This window comes from Sander vitreus, chromosome 13 (genome assembly GCF_031162955.1).
Source record: "Sander vitreus isolate 19-12246 chromosome 13, sanVit1, whole genome shotgun sequence".
NCBI lineage: Eukaryota > Metazoa > Chordata > Actinopteri > Perciformes > Percidae > Sander > Sander vitreus.
In genome coordinates, this window is record NC_135867.1 from 18,708,110 (window position 1) to 18,724,365 (window position 16,256).

Sequence of the window (16,256 nt, forward strand, 5' to 3'; positions counted from 1 at the left end):
CCGCATCCTTCCTCCTCACAGGCCCAACGCATGAAAGACAACCCGTAGAGCAAATCGTGTGTTGGCTGAAAGCATGCGTTTATTGGCTCTGAGGCCCACATAGGCTAATATCTCCTGTGATATTCATGAAGGACTCCAAAGTTTATGTGGTTCTCAGTGATATTTTGGGAATTGTAGACCCATTGTTGTTTAATTATTTATCGTGAAATTAGCATATTATTCAAATAGGGTCTATGATAAACATACAGGGACGTTATAAATTAATGTGTGGTCACAAAAAAGAAAAAGACTCTTCAGATAATAATGTAGATATATATATATATATATATATATATATATATATATATATATATATATATATATATATATATATATATATATATATATATATATATAAACTTCCACATGTTGGATTTTAATGCGATTGTTCTTTATTGTGAGATAAATTGTCTGCATATGTGCCTTTTTAGCATTGGTGGCTAATTGAATAATGCCAGAATAATAACTAATCCTACTGAAGTAAGCCATACCAGCAGCAGTGGAGTAAAGGTAGCGCCCTCACATGGACACCGAGGCTGCTGCAACACCTGCTGCAAAAGTGCAGTGGGAACATAATGTCCACTTCCCCACCATCTTCACTGTAAAACACGAGGCATAAACACATGCAAAAATCGTGTTTGTTGTGTAAAGTTCATTATATAAAATTTATTTTAATGACAATATCAATGCAAATATAGCACTACAGTGATATCCAAGGTACACCGTATCTTACCATATCAATATAGTATGGCACTCGTATAATGGCCACTGTTTTAGAAGACACACAAAACCAACAGCTTCTGTAAACTATCTTGGAAATGGTACCTAGGGTTCCATATCAGCCTGTGAAAAGGACTAGTAAGGTGATTTACTTTGTATCTGGAATTAAATTGGGCACAATATTTAGTATCACTGGGACATTTTCGGTGTAAGGAATCTCTGCATGCATTGCACTTTCCCATTATCTTCAACCTGATCTGTGCTTGTTTGCAAAGTGGACTTTGTAAGCTTGAAAACCCTGGACCCTCAAACACGAGCAGGTGGGAACTAAAACAAAAGGCCAAGCAGTGACTCTCAAACATTTAGATAGGTCTTCTTTTCACTGGGTAAGTGTACTGTACTGTACAGCTTGGTGCTAACTATCATAAAAAGACAACAACCAAGAGACATTCAATTGCCTTAATACTAATACAGAAAGGCTCACTCTTCAAAGTACAAACTTCATTTCATGTGGCTTTCAGAAATAAAGCAAATATGTAACAATAACCACTATATTAATATCGTTTCTCATGGCAACACTATGTAGTTGAATGAACAACACCAGTAGTTCAAGATAGCAGCAAAGTATTCAAAATGTCAAGACAACGAGCTGTTGAAATCTGTACACAAATAAAAATGAATGTAGAAAAAAGGGTATAAATAAAACAATAACACAGCTTAAAGGGAGTCTTGCATACATTTAAATAAACAACTGTTGGACCGCGCCCCTCTTTAGAGGGCTTACTGTTTATTAGTAGAACTAAAAGTAATGCATGGACTGGCTGCAGCAGATAAAGTACTTCATTCTTTTAGAAAAAACAAGTGAACAAAGTTATGTTTATACAGTATATGCTACATAATATGTATTGATTACAAGTATGAAAATGGAAATAATTGCTACATTTTCAATACAGTTGTACATATCTATTTACAGTACATTAGGGTTTAATTTCTCCTAAGCGTATACCATGTTTTGTGCAGATTGTTCCAGCATTCTGTTTTGAGGTGATCAATACTCACAGTCTTATCAGTTGCACCATATTGTACAGTCTGTGTTGATGGGTGTCAGTGCTTGTTTTTCTTTGTGGTGGAACAATCACTAATGTGCAACTGTGGATAAGCATGAATGATGAAGTTTTTTGTACCATTGATCTGTGTCATATTTGGCTGGACTGCACAGTATGTGCCATCTGTTGCACCACCCTTTCTAACGATACCCCAAGCAATATATTCATCTTTTTATATGACCACGTTATCATAGTGAAGATCTGCTGTATGTAAAAGTCTGACATGATCATCTCTACACATTTTCTTTTACAATACTGTATGTCTATCGTGACATGCAGAGAATGACACAGTAAATATGACTTATTCAAGTCTTAGATATGTATGTTAGGCTAGTTGACACAAGTTTTTAATTATGTTGCTCCAGCGTCGGGAGCATATTGCTATAAAATTGCAGAAACGTTGAGAAAGTAAATAGATTTACATTACAAATATGCAAACAGATACAGTAGGTAGCTTTGACTCCTCAGTGATGATTATTTGCATCCACAATGACAATCTATTGTTACCAAGACATCTCATATGCATTCACGATTTCAACAACACTTCAATAACTTATCAATGAATCTCACCTTTTCTCATCCACAGAGTAGTTTCTATGCAAGTTGGACAACTGTGTGTGGGAGAAAATATATGATTCCTTTAGCCTATGTCTCAAGTAGTCAGGAGAAAATTTGGCAACACCAATCTAAGAAAACATTCCACCTATTATTAAGTTGTTGTCTTCTATTTGTGGCAATAATACTGGCGTTTTGTGGCAAAAATCATTGGCAATTAGAACACATCAAGAAGGACATGTACAGAGCAAGTACAAATCACCCAGGTCAGAGATTAGTTTAGTCTGATTGTAATACTTCCTTTCTTCACCTCTTTTATCAGCCTTTTTTTTGTTTTTTCCCCCAAATGAGTTCAAAGTCTACAGTAACCTTCATTACTGTTCTCAGATCAGTTTATCACACAATAAGAGCAACATTCTCTCATTCCTCTGTGCAGTTACTAAACCCATTTGACTCTCCGCTCTTATTAATTGTCCAACCATCTTCAATTCATCTGTGCGTTTAGTCTCTCTTCAGTGCTGTACTCACTGGCCTGTCTTTCCACCTCAGATAGCCGTGTCCCACACAACGGCCTGTGGCCTCTGGCAGGGTGGCGTGCCAGTCTTACGAGGCTCAGGTGTCCGTCTCCAGCTAGGGAGGATGGGCATGCTGTCCTGCTTGCACAGGCTTTTGTCAGGGCGCCTGTGGGCCTTGATCTCTTTGCACAGGCAGCGTTTACGCTCAATGACTTCCAGCAGCTTTCCGTCTCTCTGGCTCTGCGTTGCGGATAGGGTGGTGCCCCCGCTGACAGGAGGCTGTCCCTGTGCCAGCTGGGCGAGATGCTGGAACTGCAACTGCAGGTGGTGCTGTTGCTGGAGCTGCTGGAGCTGCTGCTTTAACTGCAGCTGCTGCTGGTGGAGCTGAAGTTGCTGCTGCTGTCGAGACACACTGGGACTGCTGGGACTGCAGGGCACTTGAGGCTGGGCCAGACCATGCAGCTGAACACATTGGGAAAAAGTGAATTTATGTAGCATTTTATGATATTATAGTATTTTAACTTCAAAATAACCTGCACGATCACTGCAGTGCTGTCTGCAGTGACAGCCAATCCTAGCAGCACGTTGAATGAAACTGCAGTTTCCGTGGACAGCCACGAGGATGCAGCGCTGCTTCATCTATTACAGGTTGAGGGAGGGTCAACCATCCGCATGAAGACAGTCTCTGCAGCACACTCACTGCGTCAGCACTTGCTATGCAGCCAGAATCTGGGCAAAATGTGCTGCTGGAAGACTGCAGCTCATCACTCCAAACATAGTACAGCGTGTTCTCTCATCCACTATTCTCTCTCATTTTCTGATTACATATCAGCCCAGTCATATACCTTTGCAGCTCTTATTTTAAGGCCGGCCAGAGCCTTATTCTGCCCAGTTGGCATATCTACCAGCTAAAAATAGATCTGCAGGAGCACTGTCTCTAGCAAAAGGGGAAGTAATAATGAGACCAATATTAATGTTGATTCCCAAATCTACCGTGAATGAAGTTAATAGAGTCTAAAGTTATACAGCTGGGTGTAGTATATTAACCTGATTCAGGGCTTCTCGTGCTGGTAGGCTGCTCTGTCTCTGGACGTCTCCTCCACCCACCTGTCTCACTCCAGCAGCAGAGGAGGAGCGGCCCAGCCGCCCCACTTCTGTAAAGAAACAAACATTAAACTGTGTGCCTGCTAATGACAACACTGGAAATAACTTTGTGTTTTAACACACAGAGCTGTGAATGTCTATCTACACTCATGTGAGTTGAGACGGGGCTTTTGTACATTGCATGCTCATTATATTTTGAGCTACTTGACAATTATATACTAATGATACTACCGATGAACAATGGATGCTGGAGCAACAGATTTACAAAGAGATTTGTTCCTATATCACTCTAACAATGTTTGTCTGAGGGCTGGATATCATATATTGTCTTGTAAAGAGATTTCCATTAAATTTGAAAAAAAGAAAAACCTTTCTTTCCTTTCTACCTAATCTATAATTTTCACTATTCAACAATTAAGCACAATATGACCCTGATTAAATTTTCTACAGAAATATTTGCACGGTTAAAAAAAAAACAAGTGTAACACTTATGTGACAGAAGTAATATAATTGAGTGAAACTAAAATCTGACTGCAGACAGCATTGGTGGGGTTTGTACTCGCTGACTGCTTTATTCTGTAATATCACTTCCTTTACCGGGATATATAAATTCCATCCTGTCTTTACATGTACTTAGCTCAATTATAAAGTGTTTCAAACAACTGGGTCTGGCACAATGTACATTGTAAACACCATGAAAGGTGGCCAGGGCTTATGAATGTATGTATGCAGGGATGTGGGCCTGCTTCAATGTATTGCACTGACTCTCAAGGTAAGCAACATCTCTCGTTTCTAGGGAAAGGCATAGAGTGCAGATGCAAAGAGACTGACAAGGAGACACAAAGCTTCAAGGCTAACTTCAGAACAAAAGGGATTTAATGAAGGCAGGGCTGTTAGCTTTTTGTGACAGTCATTGGAGAGGAGAGGAGGTAGTCTCTGATTCTTTTTAGAGCTTTTAAAGAGCTACACCACAACAAAGCCAGCAGAAGAATCCCCACGTACATTTGCTGCTAGTTCCTTTCTAAATAGGATGTTGTGGTTGGAGGCTATGACTAAAAGATTCTGAACACTAAGTGTTTACTTACCTCCATTGCGACAGGCAGGGAAAGTCTGGCAGGGAAGAGGCAGACCAACTCTGGGCAGGGCTCTGAAACCTGGGCTGCTATCCACACCAGCCAAGGACTCACTGTGACCAAGCGCCCTGCTGGTGGCACCACTGAAGTGGACTGGGATGCCTGAGTGGCCTCCTCGAGACCCCATGCAGAGGTCCTCCTTATCCATCCTTAATAGGGCATCAGCACTGCCATTCCATGCACGGCCTTCGTCCTCTGAGACAGGGAACAGAAACAGAATGAATATTTCAAAGAGTAGAACATAAAATTCATTCAAAAGCCTGATTTCGCTACAGGATCTGTATTCAAGATGACCTCTGACTTACTCTCCGTCTCTCTGCTCCCATGACTGAAGGACAATTTCCTTTGCATAGGCCAGTAAGATCCCTCATCTGCAGCTAAACTGGCACTGCTGTCCCAGGGCATGAACCCAACTTTTGATTGGAGGGACGAAGACCCTCCGTTGCTTTTGAATGCCCCCTCACCTACACCAGTAAGACTTGAGGGCTGTTGCAGAGACGGCGTCGGAGCGCTTCCTCTCAGGCTCTCGTAAGCCGGCGGCCTCCGGAAGCCACCGGAGGGGTAGGTCCACAGCAGGGGGCTGTCCGAGGAGGGAGGCTTGTATGCTGGCAGGCTGTGTGGAGTGTGAGAGCGAAGATGGGGGCGAGAATGAGGACGCTGGGATGAAGATAATGGCGTAGGGGTTGAGCTGGTGCTGCTTTGAGATGTGGAGGGAGCGTGATCCATCTGTAAGGAGTATGGCCCTCCATCCCTATCCCTGTCTCTTTCTCTGTCCCTGTCCCTGTCCTTATCCCTATCTCTGTCCCTGTCTTTGTCCTTGTCTCTTTCCCTGTCCCTTTCTCTACCCCTATCCCTTTCTCTATCTCTATCCCTGTCCCTGTCCTTGTCTCTGTCTCTGTCCCTGTCCCTATCCTTGTCTCTGTCCCTGTCTCTGTCTCTGTCCCTGTCCCTATCCTTATCCCTCTCTCCTTTATCCGACTTCAACAGGAAGCTAACAGACTTGCCTTCCTTGCCTGTACTTGAGGTTTGGGTCTGAACTGTGGCCTGGTTCTGAGAACTGCCCTTGATTGGAGCGGGAGAGTCTCCTCTCTCTGGCTTGCGATAGTGATGGTAGTGCGAGGGACGATGGTGAGGGTGGTGGTGGTGATGGGAGAAAGGGGAGGTAGATTTGGAGGAGGGAGGCAGTGGTGTGGAGTGGCTTCTGGCTCTCAGTCCGGGGGCAGGGCCTAACTGAGCCTCTCTGCTGTGTTTGTCCTGCTGGGATGCACTTCCTCCTGATGACTCCTTGGAGCCTGACAGTGACGAGGGAACATTCGAAGTAGTTGAGGAGGAAGTGCTGGCTTGAGTAGTCACGCTGGATGTTTGAGTTCCCATTTTAGCAGAAGTAGACTTGTTTTGCACCCCGACCCCACTGGAGGCTGCTGCTGGCTGAGGGAAGGCAAGCAGTGGGGGTCGGTGTTGTAGAAGATTGGGAAACGGGGCTGGGATCTTCGTGTTGGACTCTGCCTCAGATTTACTTCCTTGCAGCAGGTAGGGAGTAGGCGCTCGTGGAGTGTGTGGACTGGTTGAGAGGACCTGGGGGACAGGGGTGGAGGATGCAGAGGAAGGCAGAGGAGACGAATGGGAGATTGAGACAGTAGCTTTTGGTTTGGAGTAGGAAGGAGAGGAAGAGGAGGGGCGTGGCAGAGACGAGGAGCTGCTGGAGGAGGAAGGGGTGACATGGAAGTGTTTAGAGGTTTTCAGTTTCTCATGTTTGGAAGGGAGGTGTCTCTGGGACTCTCTGTCCTCTTGCAGTGGGTATTTCATCTCTTCATAGATGGCCTCACTCTGGTCTGAGTCAGAGTCAGGTGTGGTGGCCACAGGGGTGACAGGGTGGGGAGTGGCCATCTGGCTGTCTCTGGTGAACACTTGGCCCACCATCTCTATATAGACCGGCTCATCCTCCCCATCTCCTGTCTGAATCTGAGAGTCTGCTGCCTGGAAAGGCAAGGATGTGGCAGGAGGAGGCACACGTGGAGGAAGAGGGTCAAAGGAAAGGTGCGTGCTGGGACTTCTCTTGGGCTTTAAAGGAGGCACCTTCTTTCCTCCAATCTCTCCAGAGTCAGACTTCTTCATGGCTGTAGGAGGAAAAAAAATGCATGTCAAGAAAAAAAAGATAATTTTCTCTGTAGAACATGCACCTGAGAACACATTTCTTACCATTTTTGTCATAGTGTTTGGCCTGTGAGTGGGAGGATGCAAGAGGTGGTGGTGTATCAATAAGTCCTCTGCTGTCACTGGATGAAGAGCTGAGGCGAGTGCTGGGGTGACGTTTGGGTTTGGCTGGGGGGCAACGGCCACCATGTTGGGATTGGGTGTCAGAGTAATCTCCGTTCTCCAGACTTGTATCCCCGGCACCTACAGCATGACAGGACTGCGAGCGCGGCGCCATGGCCGAGGCACAAGAGTGAGGGGACAGGTCCTGGGAGGCCGGCATGGTCATGAAACCCATCCGGAAGTGCCGGCGGAAAGAAGCCAAGTCTCTGACTTTGCCAACAGTGGCTGAAGGGTCATTTTGGTTGGAGCTGCAGTTTGGAAATGGGGTTGGGAAGGTGTGGATAGAAGAAAAATATTAAAGAAGAAATCATACTTATGTGCAAAAACATTCATGTACTAGCCTTTATATTGACCTCACTCTTTCTTTGGTCTTCAAACATCGCCTTTGCATTTAAGAAATACCTGCAGGGCTTTCACTGCTAAAAGGGAAAGCCCTGGAGGCTCCTCCATCTTTCACATTCACATATCTTTCCATCTGAATTCCTCCTCATCTGCTTCATCCTCAAACACATTCAATTAGGAAATCAATTCACCTGTCAAAAACAAAGTACTTGTAGTGTACACTGCGCTGCTGGAATTCCCTTATTCTTCATATCCTCAGACCACATCTGTAGTCTGCTCTCATGATCGCCAAAAGCAATTAATCTGTTTCCATGGGAACAGTTGTGATTTCCATGTATTTGATAGTCTGTCTTTGAAATCATCAATAATACGAGCTCCCGCAACAACAAATAAAACTGATAACTGAAAGTCAGACATAATATTGCAGCGTTTTACTGAACAATAGGTGGTATTGCATTCCTTCTTTTGCGAACTGTGAAATATGTTACTTATGTGTCAAATGTATTATATACCGTTTATTCCATTAACACGCAGATGCTTATTATTATCATCATGTCTATATACAAAACCCCATGGTCTTGTTTGCAGTTTGCAAGCACATTTCAGCATCAGTGTCAGTACATCAAGCTGTTGACATAAAACTGTGACCTTTGATTCCCTGCTAAGTTCGCCAAAGGGTTACAAAATGGCTTCTGATAACCCTCTGCTTGCTTCTCCGCTTTAGAGATAGGTGCTGCAATGGTGTGGTGTCTCCAGGAGTGTTATGCTGCTTCACCCGACACCAACACAAGATAATTCCCTGGCCTTTAAGCTAACTTTGATCGAACAAGGTTGAAATACTTCCCCCTGTACAACAGACTTTTCATTAACAAGGCTAGAGCGAATTTACTGCACTTACACAAAATGTCAGAAGAGAGGGGAAAAAGCATTCACATCTGTGGTGGAAATACCATCACAAGAAGTATAAAGATATTAGACTGCAGCAATGTGGGTAGAGATTGCAGCTTCATCAGGCTGATTCTTATTCCAGGTTTGTGTTGATTCTATCTCAGCCACAGGGAGCACATCTGGATATCCACGTCTTTGTCTACACGTTTGAGGCTGCAATAAATTGTGTAATTAAACAGCTCAAATACCAGATTATTCTGTGTGTAAGTTATTCATTATCGTACATAATGGCGACACATGACTACGGGTCACACAGCTCTCTCTTTTAGATCAGTTGTGATCCCTGTGAGGCACTGAAGCACAGGAGAAGACAATTGGAGCTTACAATTTCCAGTCAACATTGCAAGCAGCAGAAGCAAAACGGAGGCCGTTCATGAACACAGAGGCTCCTATTTTCTCCCTCGTTAAATCACTGTGTGAGACAGTGTCTGTGTGTGTGTGCCTGAATATGTGTTTTTATGTGTATGGTGTAGCAACAAAGTGTCTTTGCATCGGTAAAAGTATGTTTGTGCCCTTAAATGCCTGTGGAGATGTACTTGTGACTCCTCACAATTGACATAGATAGCACAGGGCCAAAATTAGCCCAGAGCAGAGGCTAAGCAGCTCCTCCTGTTTTTTTCTTTCATACTTCTTCGAGCAGAAGACACTCCCTTCAAACCGAGTTTAAAGACTCAGCTGTTCAGAAAGTATCTGGACTCTCACCTCTCAATTTGTTTCTTTTTTCTTTGTGCGCCTAATCGATAGTAACTGGCACTTGAAGCAGTAGTTTGGCATTTTGGGAAATATGTTTGTTTGCTCTCTTGTCGACAGTTAGATAAGAGATGAGAAGATTGACACCGCTCTTGTGTCTATCAGCTTAATATGAAACTACAGCCAGCAGCCAGTTAACTTAGCTTAGCATTAAGACTTAAAATGAGGGAAAACTGTTGGCCTGCTGCTACGAGCACCTGTAAAAGGCTCACTAATTGGGGAGAGGGGGGTATTACGGGACTAGTAAGGGATCAGGGAGCAGTAACTTGCTGTAGCTGCATCTGGTTGCCTGGCAACCTCTTGATGATGATGACAATACTCCAGGAGGTCACTGCTCCTGGCCAAGAAGTGGTCCTGCAAATAGCATCATACCTCTCAAGTCTCACGCATTGGGCGTGAGACACACGCATTTCAACCCGTTCACACGCTCACACGCCACACCTTGTATTTCTCACGCAGAGAAATTACCAGTATAACGCCCACCAAGTTGCGCTGCTATTTTTTAAACAGTGGAACAGGCAGAGGAATCAAGTGAGTTCCCCATAGAGTTCAGAATGCCCTGCCACGCACCAGCTGAGTGAGTGCGGATTTCAAGTTGCGGCTTTCGTCTCTGTTTGTGACTTTGCCTAAGATTGAGTGACAAGTGTACTCGCCCTGTTGTTTATTTGGTTGCCATGACTTCGCGAGTGATGACGTCCTGTCACTGTTCCAGTTGAGGGGAGAGAGATCGGATGACAGTTCGCTTGAGTTCAGTAGAGCACACGGCTCTGTAGAGTCGTGTAATTATGACTTTATATACTACATGTACATAGCGGAAACCCTGTTGTGCGTCTGCCCTATTTCTGATACTGTGGCGGCAGAAATCAACATAGAGGAAACACTAGGTAGCTTTTGCGCCTATTATTATTATTATTATTATTATTATTATTATTATTATAGCTACATGTTGAATCGGCTGCAGGGCTACTCTGAAAGTTTTATATTTTTATAAAGATACCCATTTTATAATAGGCCTACCCATAATACTATTATAACAATACCCATAATAATTTGGAATATTTTTATAGTTTTTTCTTTCCTTTTATTTTTACTGCACAACCTCCCGGCCCCCATTGTGAAAACCTTTGGCCTAGGCTATTTCATTATATTTTATCCAGACGATGCATAGTATTAATTATTGCACACACACACACACACACACACACACACAAAGAAATACTGAATTAAATAAACATTTTTTTTATTTGTATGAATTTATGTGTTATTTATCAGATCAGACTCTGTCCCCACCCAAACCCCTGCCGCCAAAATCTCACTCTGAACTCTGTTCAAAACTTGAGAGCCCTGTAGCATATATTCAGAGTGAAAAAGCGTTCCCCCCCAAAATGTTGAACCGCTCCTTTAATTCTTTTCTACAGTAAGAACAGATGGTTTTTTTGTTAGCTCTGGTGCATTGTTTAAATAACATATGTTCTAGAGAACAAGTTGAACCTTGATAATTCAGGACAGTTTAGTAGCTCTTGCTATAACTAGTGATCTGATTGTTTTTTTAATCATAATCAGAGCTTAATTAATAACTAATCAATTGGAAATATTTCAAAAAAAAGTTTTTTCCTGCCTGTCTTGCTTTATACAAAGTCCAAATTGGGAATTTTTCTGTCTGCATAAATTTAAAGTATCTCCAAATCATTTCTAACAAATTTTACAGCTCACCCAAGAAGAAAAACGGCAATGCCAATCGAACAGTGGGAGGTTATCCGCTGCTCCTCTGTCGCCTTTTGAACAACACCTTTGTTAGATTTATCTTTGGACAGACTCCTGATTACCTCTTCTTCCTCAGAGTGTGAGATATTCCCAAAAGCTTTTAAGATTGTGGTGATAAAGCTTCTGCTGAAGAAATCCAGTTTAGATCATTCTGCCCCTAGCAGCTACCGTCCTATTTCTAATTTACCTTTTTTGGGGCAAAGTTTAAGAGTGGGTTATGTTTAAACAGCTGAATGAGAATAAAAAATAGTTATCTTAGAGAACATCCAAGGTGGTTTGAGGGCAAATCAGAGCAGTTACGTTGTGTCTTGTTGAAGTTTATGATGGGTTAAGGTTGAGCAGCTGACATTGAGTGTGTAGCTGTCCTCATTCTGTTGGACCTTACTGACATATTTGACACAATACACGACACTTTAATTGATTGCCTTAAGTTATGGGTTGTCTCTAGTGTGGTTTTAAGCTGATCTGGTTATTCTTCTGTCACCGGAAGAAAATTACATAAAAAGTGAAACTGCCTGTTGGTTTGACTCAAAGCAATAAGGCACAAGATACTGTATGTCTATTGATTCTTCTAACTGTATTATTGTAGTATTGTTTGCCTGCCTGTGACACACAAAGGCGCCACAACAGGTTCCCCTGAAGCAACCAAACTAAAATAAAATTTCCATTTATCTGTATTATCACTGCATGTCCACAATGAATAACCACACAGATAATAACTTCTTAGAGCTTCCGCAACAAGAAAATACTTGTTTTTGTCTGCCTGAAACGCAAGTCATGTTAGACATTGACTTTCAAGTTTTCTATTTATATGACAAAGACTGTTTTATTCTGTTTCTGAGGCCGCAAGGACACGTTGAGGAACACATTCACATTCAGCTGCCATGACAGCTGCAACAAATTGTATTCATAACAAACTGAATGAGCTCAAATCATTCAGAACATATTTTGAAGGCCTGAAAGTCATTTGAACCATGGGGTTAAGATGTTAAGGTTTGGATAACAAATCTTTTCTGTGTGTTTGATGTCTCTATAAAAGGGACGTAACAGGAATGTGAATATTGGACTTAATCCCTCTTTATCTCACTATATACAGTAGTTGATTCAGAATTCAGAGTATCAGGACAATGAGTTGATACAATTGGATTTATATATATATATATATATATATATATATATATATATATATATATATATATATATATATATAGAGAGAGAGAGAGAGAGAGAGAGAGAGAGAGATATAAGATCAACTTAATTTAGAAATGCCATTGTTGTTGTCCTCATCAATGTATCACTTTATCCAGTATTTGATTTCTATTATAAATCTTTATTCATACACCCATGCCAGTCCATTCACACTGGTCTCATAATTCTGTGCAAGAATTAATAAAAGAGGTTTTCTTCCACCAGTCGTCACTACTGGGAATAATCTGTCTGCCTGTATTAGCACCATAAGAAACAGCCTCTATTTTTAAAAGTCATATTGAAACTCACTTCTTTACCATTCAGTATCTCCACAGCTGTCTCTGCTTTATAAATGTGATTTCTCTCCTGAGGGCCTTGAGCTCTCAAACTGTCTACCAGTGCCCTTCATACTTTTTCCTTTGTTCCTCCTCCACCCCTCCTTGCCTGCCTCTAGTCCATTTGGTTTCCATCCTTTCCTCCCTGTGTGGTTTCATCCCCTGACCCTGCACTGTTCGTAATCATCACTGGTTATGTCCTGCTTCTCACCTCTGCTGCTCTGGCAAAGCTCGGCTCTGCTTTCATCGCTCATCATGTCCCGCTGTCCCACTTGCTGCCCTACACCTCCACTGGCTTGATGCTGCCATGACGTTGATCTCTGCTGCCAACACCAGGGCCTCCAATTACTGCTGTGAGTCAGAAAGCACTGGCCGAGGCTTCTAAACAAACTGAGTTTTTGTCATTGATGTTCTCCCTCTCCTCTGCGAATTTCGTGAATTATTAGTTGACTCGCATTTGAACAGCAGCCTACATATCTCTCCTCTGTCCCCAAAACACACGCTCAGATACACGAGAACACTCACTCATGGGAAGCACACACTTCCTCTCACGACCAAACTGAGGTTCAGAGTATGATCTTGTTGACACCTGTTTTGTCCACTTTTGTAGAGTGCTTGAATTACTTCTAATATAATTAAATTTGTCTGTTTTGATGCTTGGGTGTCTTTCAGCATGTCTGTGTAAAATGCAGTTTGAATAAATTTGATTTAATTTGACCTGAAAATCACATGTTTATTACATTATTATGATTATCATTACTATAATTATTATTATTGACAAGACCAGCACTTAGTCTGTGTTTTGATTTATTATAATTACTTTTCACTTCTGCTGGAAGACATCCAAAGAGAGAAGCTGGACCTGATGCATCAGCAGTTAACTGTGTTGTAATGGTGGAGAAATTAGAGCCCTGAAAAAACATACACACACACACACACACACACACACACACACACACACACACACACACACCCCTAAATAATGAGCCACCTTCATATGATACATTGCTGTGAATGAAGGCAAATGGTCTCTCTACAGCATAAAGGTTAGTAGACAGAGTACTGTATGTAAATACAAAATAATTACATATGTATTGAGACAAATTAGGCAACAACTCTAATTTTCTTTTTCGTCGGTTTTGGCCCCCTTTTCCCCCCTGACATTTAGCTGACATTATAGTGGTTTATCTGATCCACATATTAGGTTCATTATGAAGTTCTGCTATGCAAATGTGTCCAAGACTTTTCAGGCAAACCCATGTGACTTCATGAACTTTGCTTGGAATTAAGATTTTGAAATTAAACTCATTCATGCCGGCTAAGAGGTTTATATTCCCACTGAACGGAACCCTAATGTAATCCCATATATGCAAAGCTGCTGTGAGCTCATCCTCTCACCTCTTTTTACTTCCCTCTTGGTCCCTCTGCCTCCAGTCCAAACGGCTCTTACGATACAGCAGGTTCATGTCGCTGCAGGGTCGCTCCTCCTCGCAGCCTCTCACAGCGCAGTGTAGCCGCTTGCTTCGCCTCTCTATGTCACGCAGGAAATGCTCGACTGCCACATCCTGGGCAGAGCCAGAGCTCATGGTATAGAAGAAGTCTCTGGAGAAGGGGACGTATGTTGCAGGCAGCCTCCTCCAACTCACCTAAACAAAAAGAAACAAGGGCAATGTTTAAGCTCATTAATCATTAAAAAAAACATGTTTAACAGCTCCCCTGGCCTACTTGCAAGCTGACAAGATTGACAGTGATTACTTGGAGATGTGGCAACGCACAATGAAACCCAAATAATCAAACCCAAATTACAGGCAGAACTTTGGGGGAGTCATAGCTTATCATGCTCACTGTGTCATTACGAACAATCCTGCCCATTACTCCAACTGGCAGCCTTCAAAGCAGAGACACAGTGATGCATGATGATGGAGGATGCAGTTTTGTTTACCCCAACCTCAAGTGTATCACATGAAAACTATTTATACTTTCATTATCCAGTTATGAATATTTGAGTAAGCATGGTAACTCAGCTGCAGAGCGTCTCTGGCTGCAGGCCCTGGGATGGCCTAGCTAAGCCTGTCTGCTAGCCAGACAGTAATGTGGTTTGTCATATGTAGCGCATGCACAGCTTCCTACTCACGCTCACCCCATGAGAAGTCAGGCTTGTTGTGGGGCAGATATCGGAGGGCCCAACAGTGTTTTCACATTAGAGAATGTGAGTGTGCAACGCAATTGGCTAAGAAAAGCACAGCTGTCAGCTGATGCCTGTTTCCAGTGTTTTTCCATCATAAATAGCACCAGAGTTTTTTTAGTGGGGGACAGAGTAGCATTATTATTGGTGCATCTGGCATCAGTTTGCTTTGAGTTGCAGCAGTGTTGGTGCACCAAACTGAATCAGTTTGAGATGCATTAAGGTTCAGTGTTGGTTAATAGTTTGAATGGCTCATATTGCCAGGTATTGCATGTGAATCAAGTTTAATGATCATTTTGCTTTTATACACCTCGACCAAAGACGCAAGCAGCATGAAAAGGGCAGAAAATATACATGACATTTACACTTTCCAGCTGTGTAATAGCTCTTCTTATTCTGGATATATATACACAAGACCACTTAACCCACAACTACACGTTGCCAGGTTGGCTCAGTGGGTAGAGCAGGCGCACATATATTTGCCTCGACGCAGAGGTCTAGGGTTCGACTCCGACCTGTGACAATTTCCTGCATGTCTTCCCCCTCTCTCCCCCCTTTCTCACATGGCTGTCCTGTCAAATAAATAAAGGTGGAAAAGCCCAAAACCTAATCTTAAAAAAAAAAAAACATAACTACACAACGTCCTTACTAAAATATCTAAACCATCCCTCACAATGCACAGTGGGAGCATCAGACACTGTCATCTGGTCCAGGCAGCATGTTGAGCTGTGTAGCTATGTGTGATTCTTCTGTCACAGCCCAGTGTGTCATCCAGTGTGTCAGCGTGGCTACTGCTATTCTTGTATCCCACAGTCCTTACCATAACCATGACCGCTGCTGCTGCTGCCATGCTTGCTGACTCAATGTTAATTAGGTCAGGGAGCTGTGACTGTAGGTTGGGCTACTGATAACTGGATGTTTGATATGGGATTCGAGGATCTGGCAGCTGAGCGGGCAGCCCTGCGATTGCCGCATTGCATGCTATGAGTTGGTGTGCTATTAACCAAGTTAAAAGAACCAGGAGAGCTTCATCTTACATCTGCAGGTAGGTTCGTCTGATCAAACTAGGCTGCAAACATCGTTTATACACAAACCATGCAGTGCACTCATATAGGTTGGCTGTGATCAAGTCACTTTAAATCCCAAGTAAATTCGGAGCATTTAGCAAGTTGTTTCAGGAACATCTGTAGGTTCAGGAGTCACTTGATTTCCTCTCATTAGAACCAGAAGGCAGATGGAGCCACGATTCATTTAGC

The 16,256-nt window shown here is 42.7% G+C and overlaps 1 protein-coding gene across 1 annotated transcript; it reads right to left on the bottom strand.

Annotated features, from left to right (window-relative positions):
* Positions 1-699: 699 nt before the first annotated feature.
* Positions 700-14,448, bottom strand: nyap1 (neuronal tyrosine phosphorylated phosphoinositide-3-kinase adaptor 1). The gene is made up of 6 exons (XM_078266765.1): positions 14,214-14,448; positions 7,372-7,736; positions 5,478-7,289; positions 5,125-5,367; positions 3,983-4,089; positions 700-3,397 (listed from the first exon to the last, which is right to left on the bottom strand). Exons 1-6 carry the CDS (start codon positions 14,399-14,401, stop codon positions 2,966-2,968), a joined length of 3,147 nt encoding a protein of 1,048 aa, XP_078122891.1. The 5' UTR covers positions 14,402-14,448; the 3' UTR covers positions 700-2,965.
* Positions 14,449-16,256: the final 1,808 nt, after the last annotated feature.

What these genes read in the sequence shown, in the direction of transcription:
- nyap1 (XM_078266765.1), bottom strand. Translation starts at nt 14,401, where the DNA reads ATGAGCTCTGGCTCTGCCCAGGATGTGGCAGTCGAGCATTTCCTGCGT. An exon ending in CAAACACTATGACAAAAATG is followed by an intron (nt 7,290 to 7,371) that starts GTAAGAAATGTG and finishes TTCCTCCTACAG; the next exon opens with CCATGAAGAAGTCTGACTCT. An exon ending in CACGAGAAGCCCTGAATCAG is followed by an intron (nt 3,398 to 3,982) that starts GTTAATATACTA and finishes CAATGTGTTCAG; the next exon opens with CTGCATGGTCTGGCCCAGCC.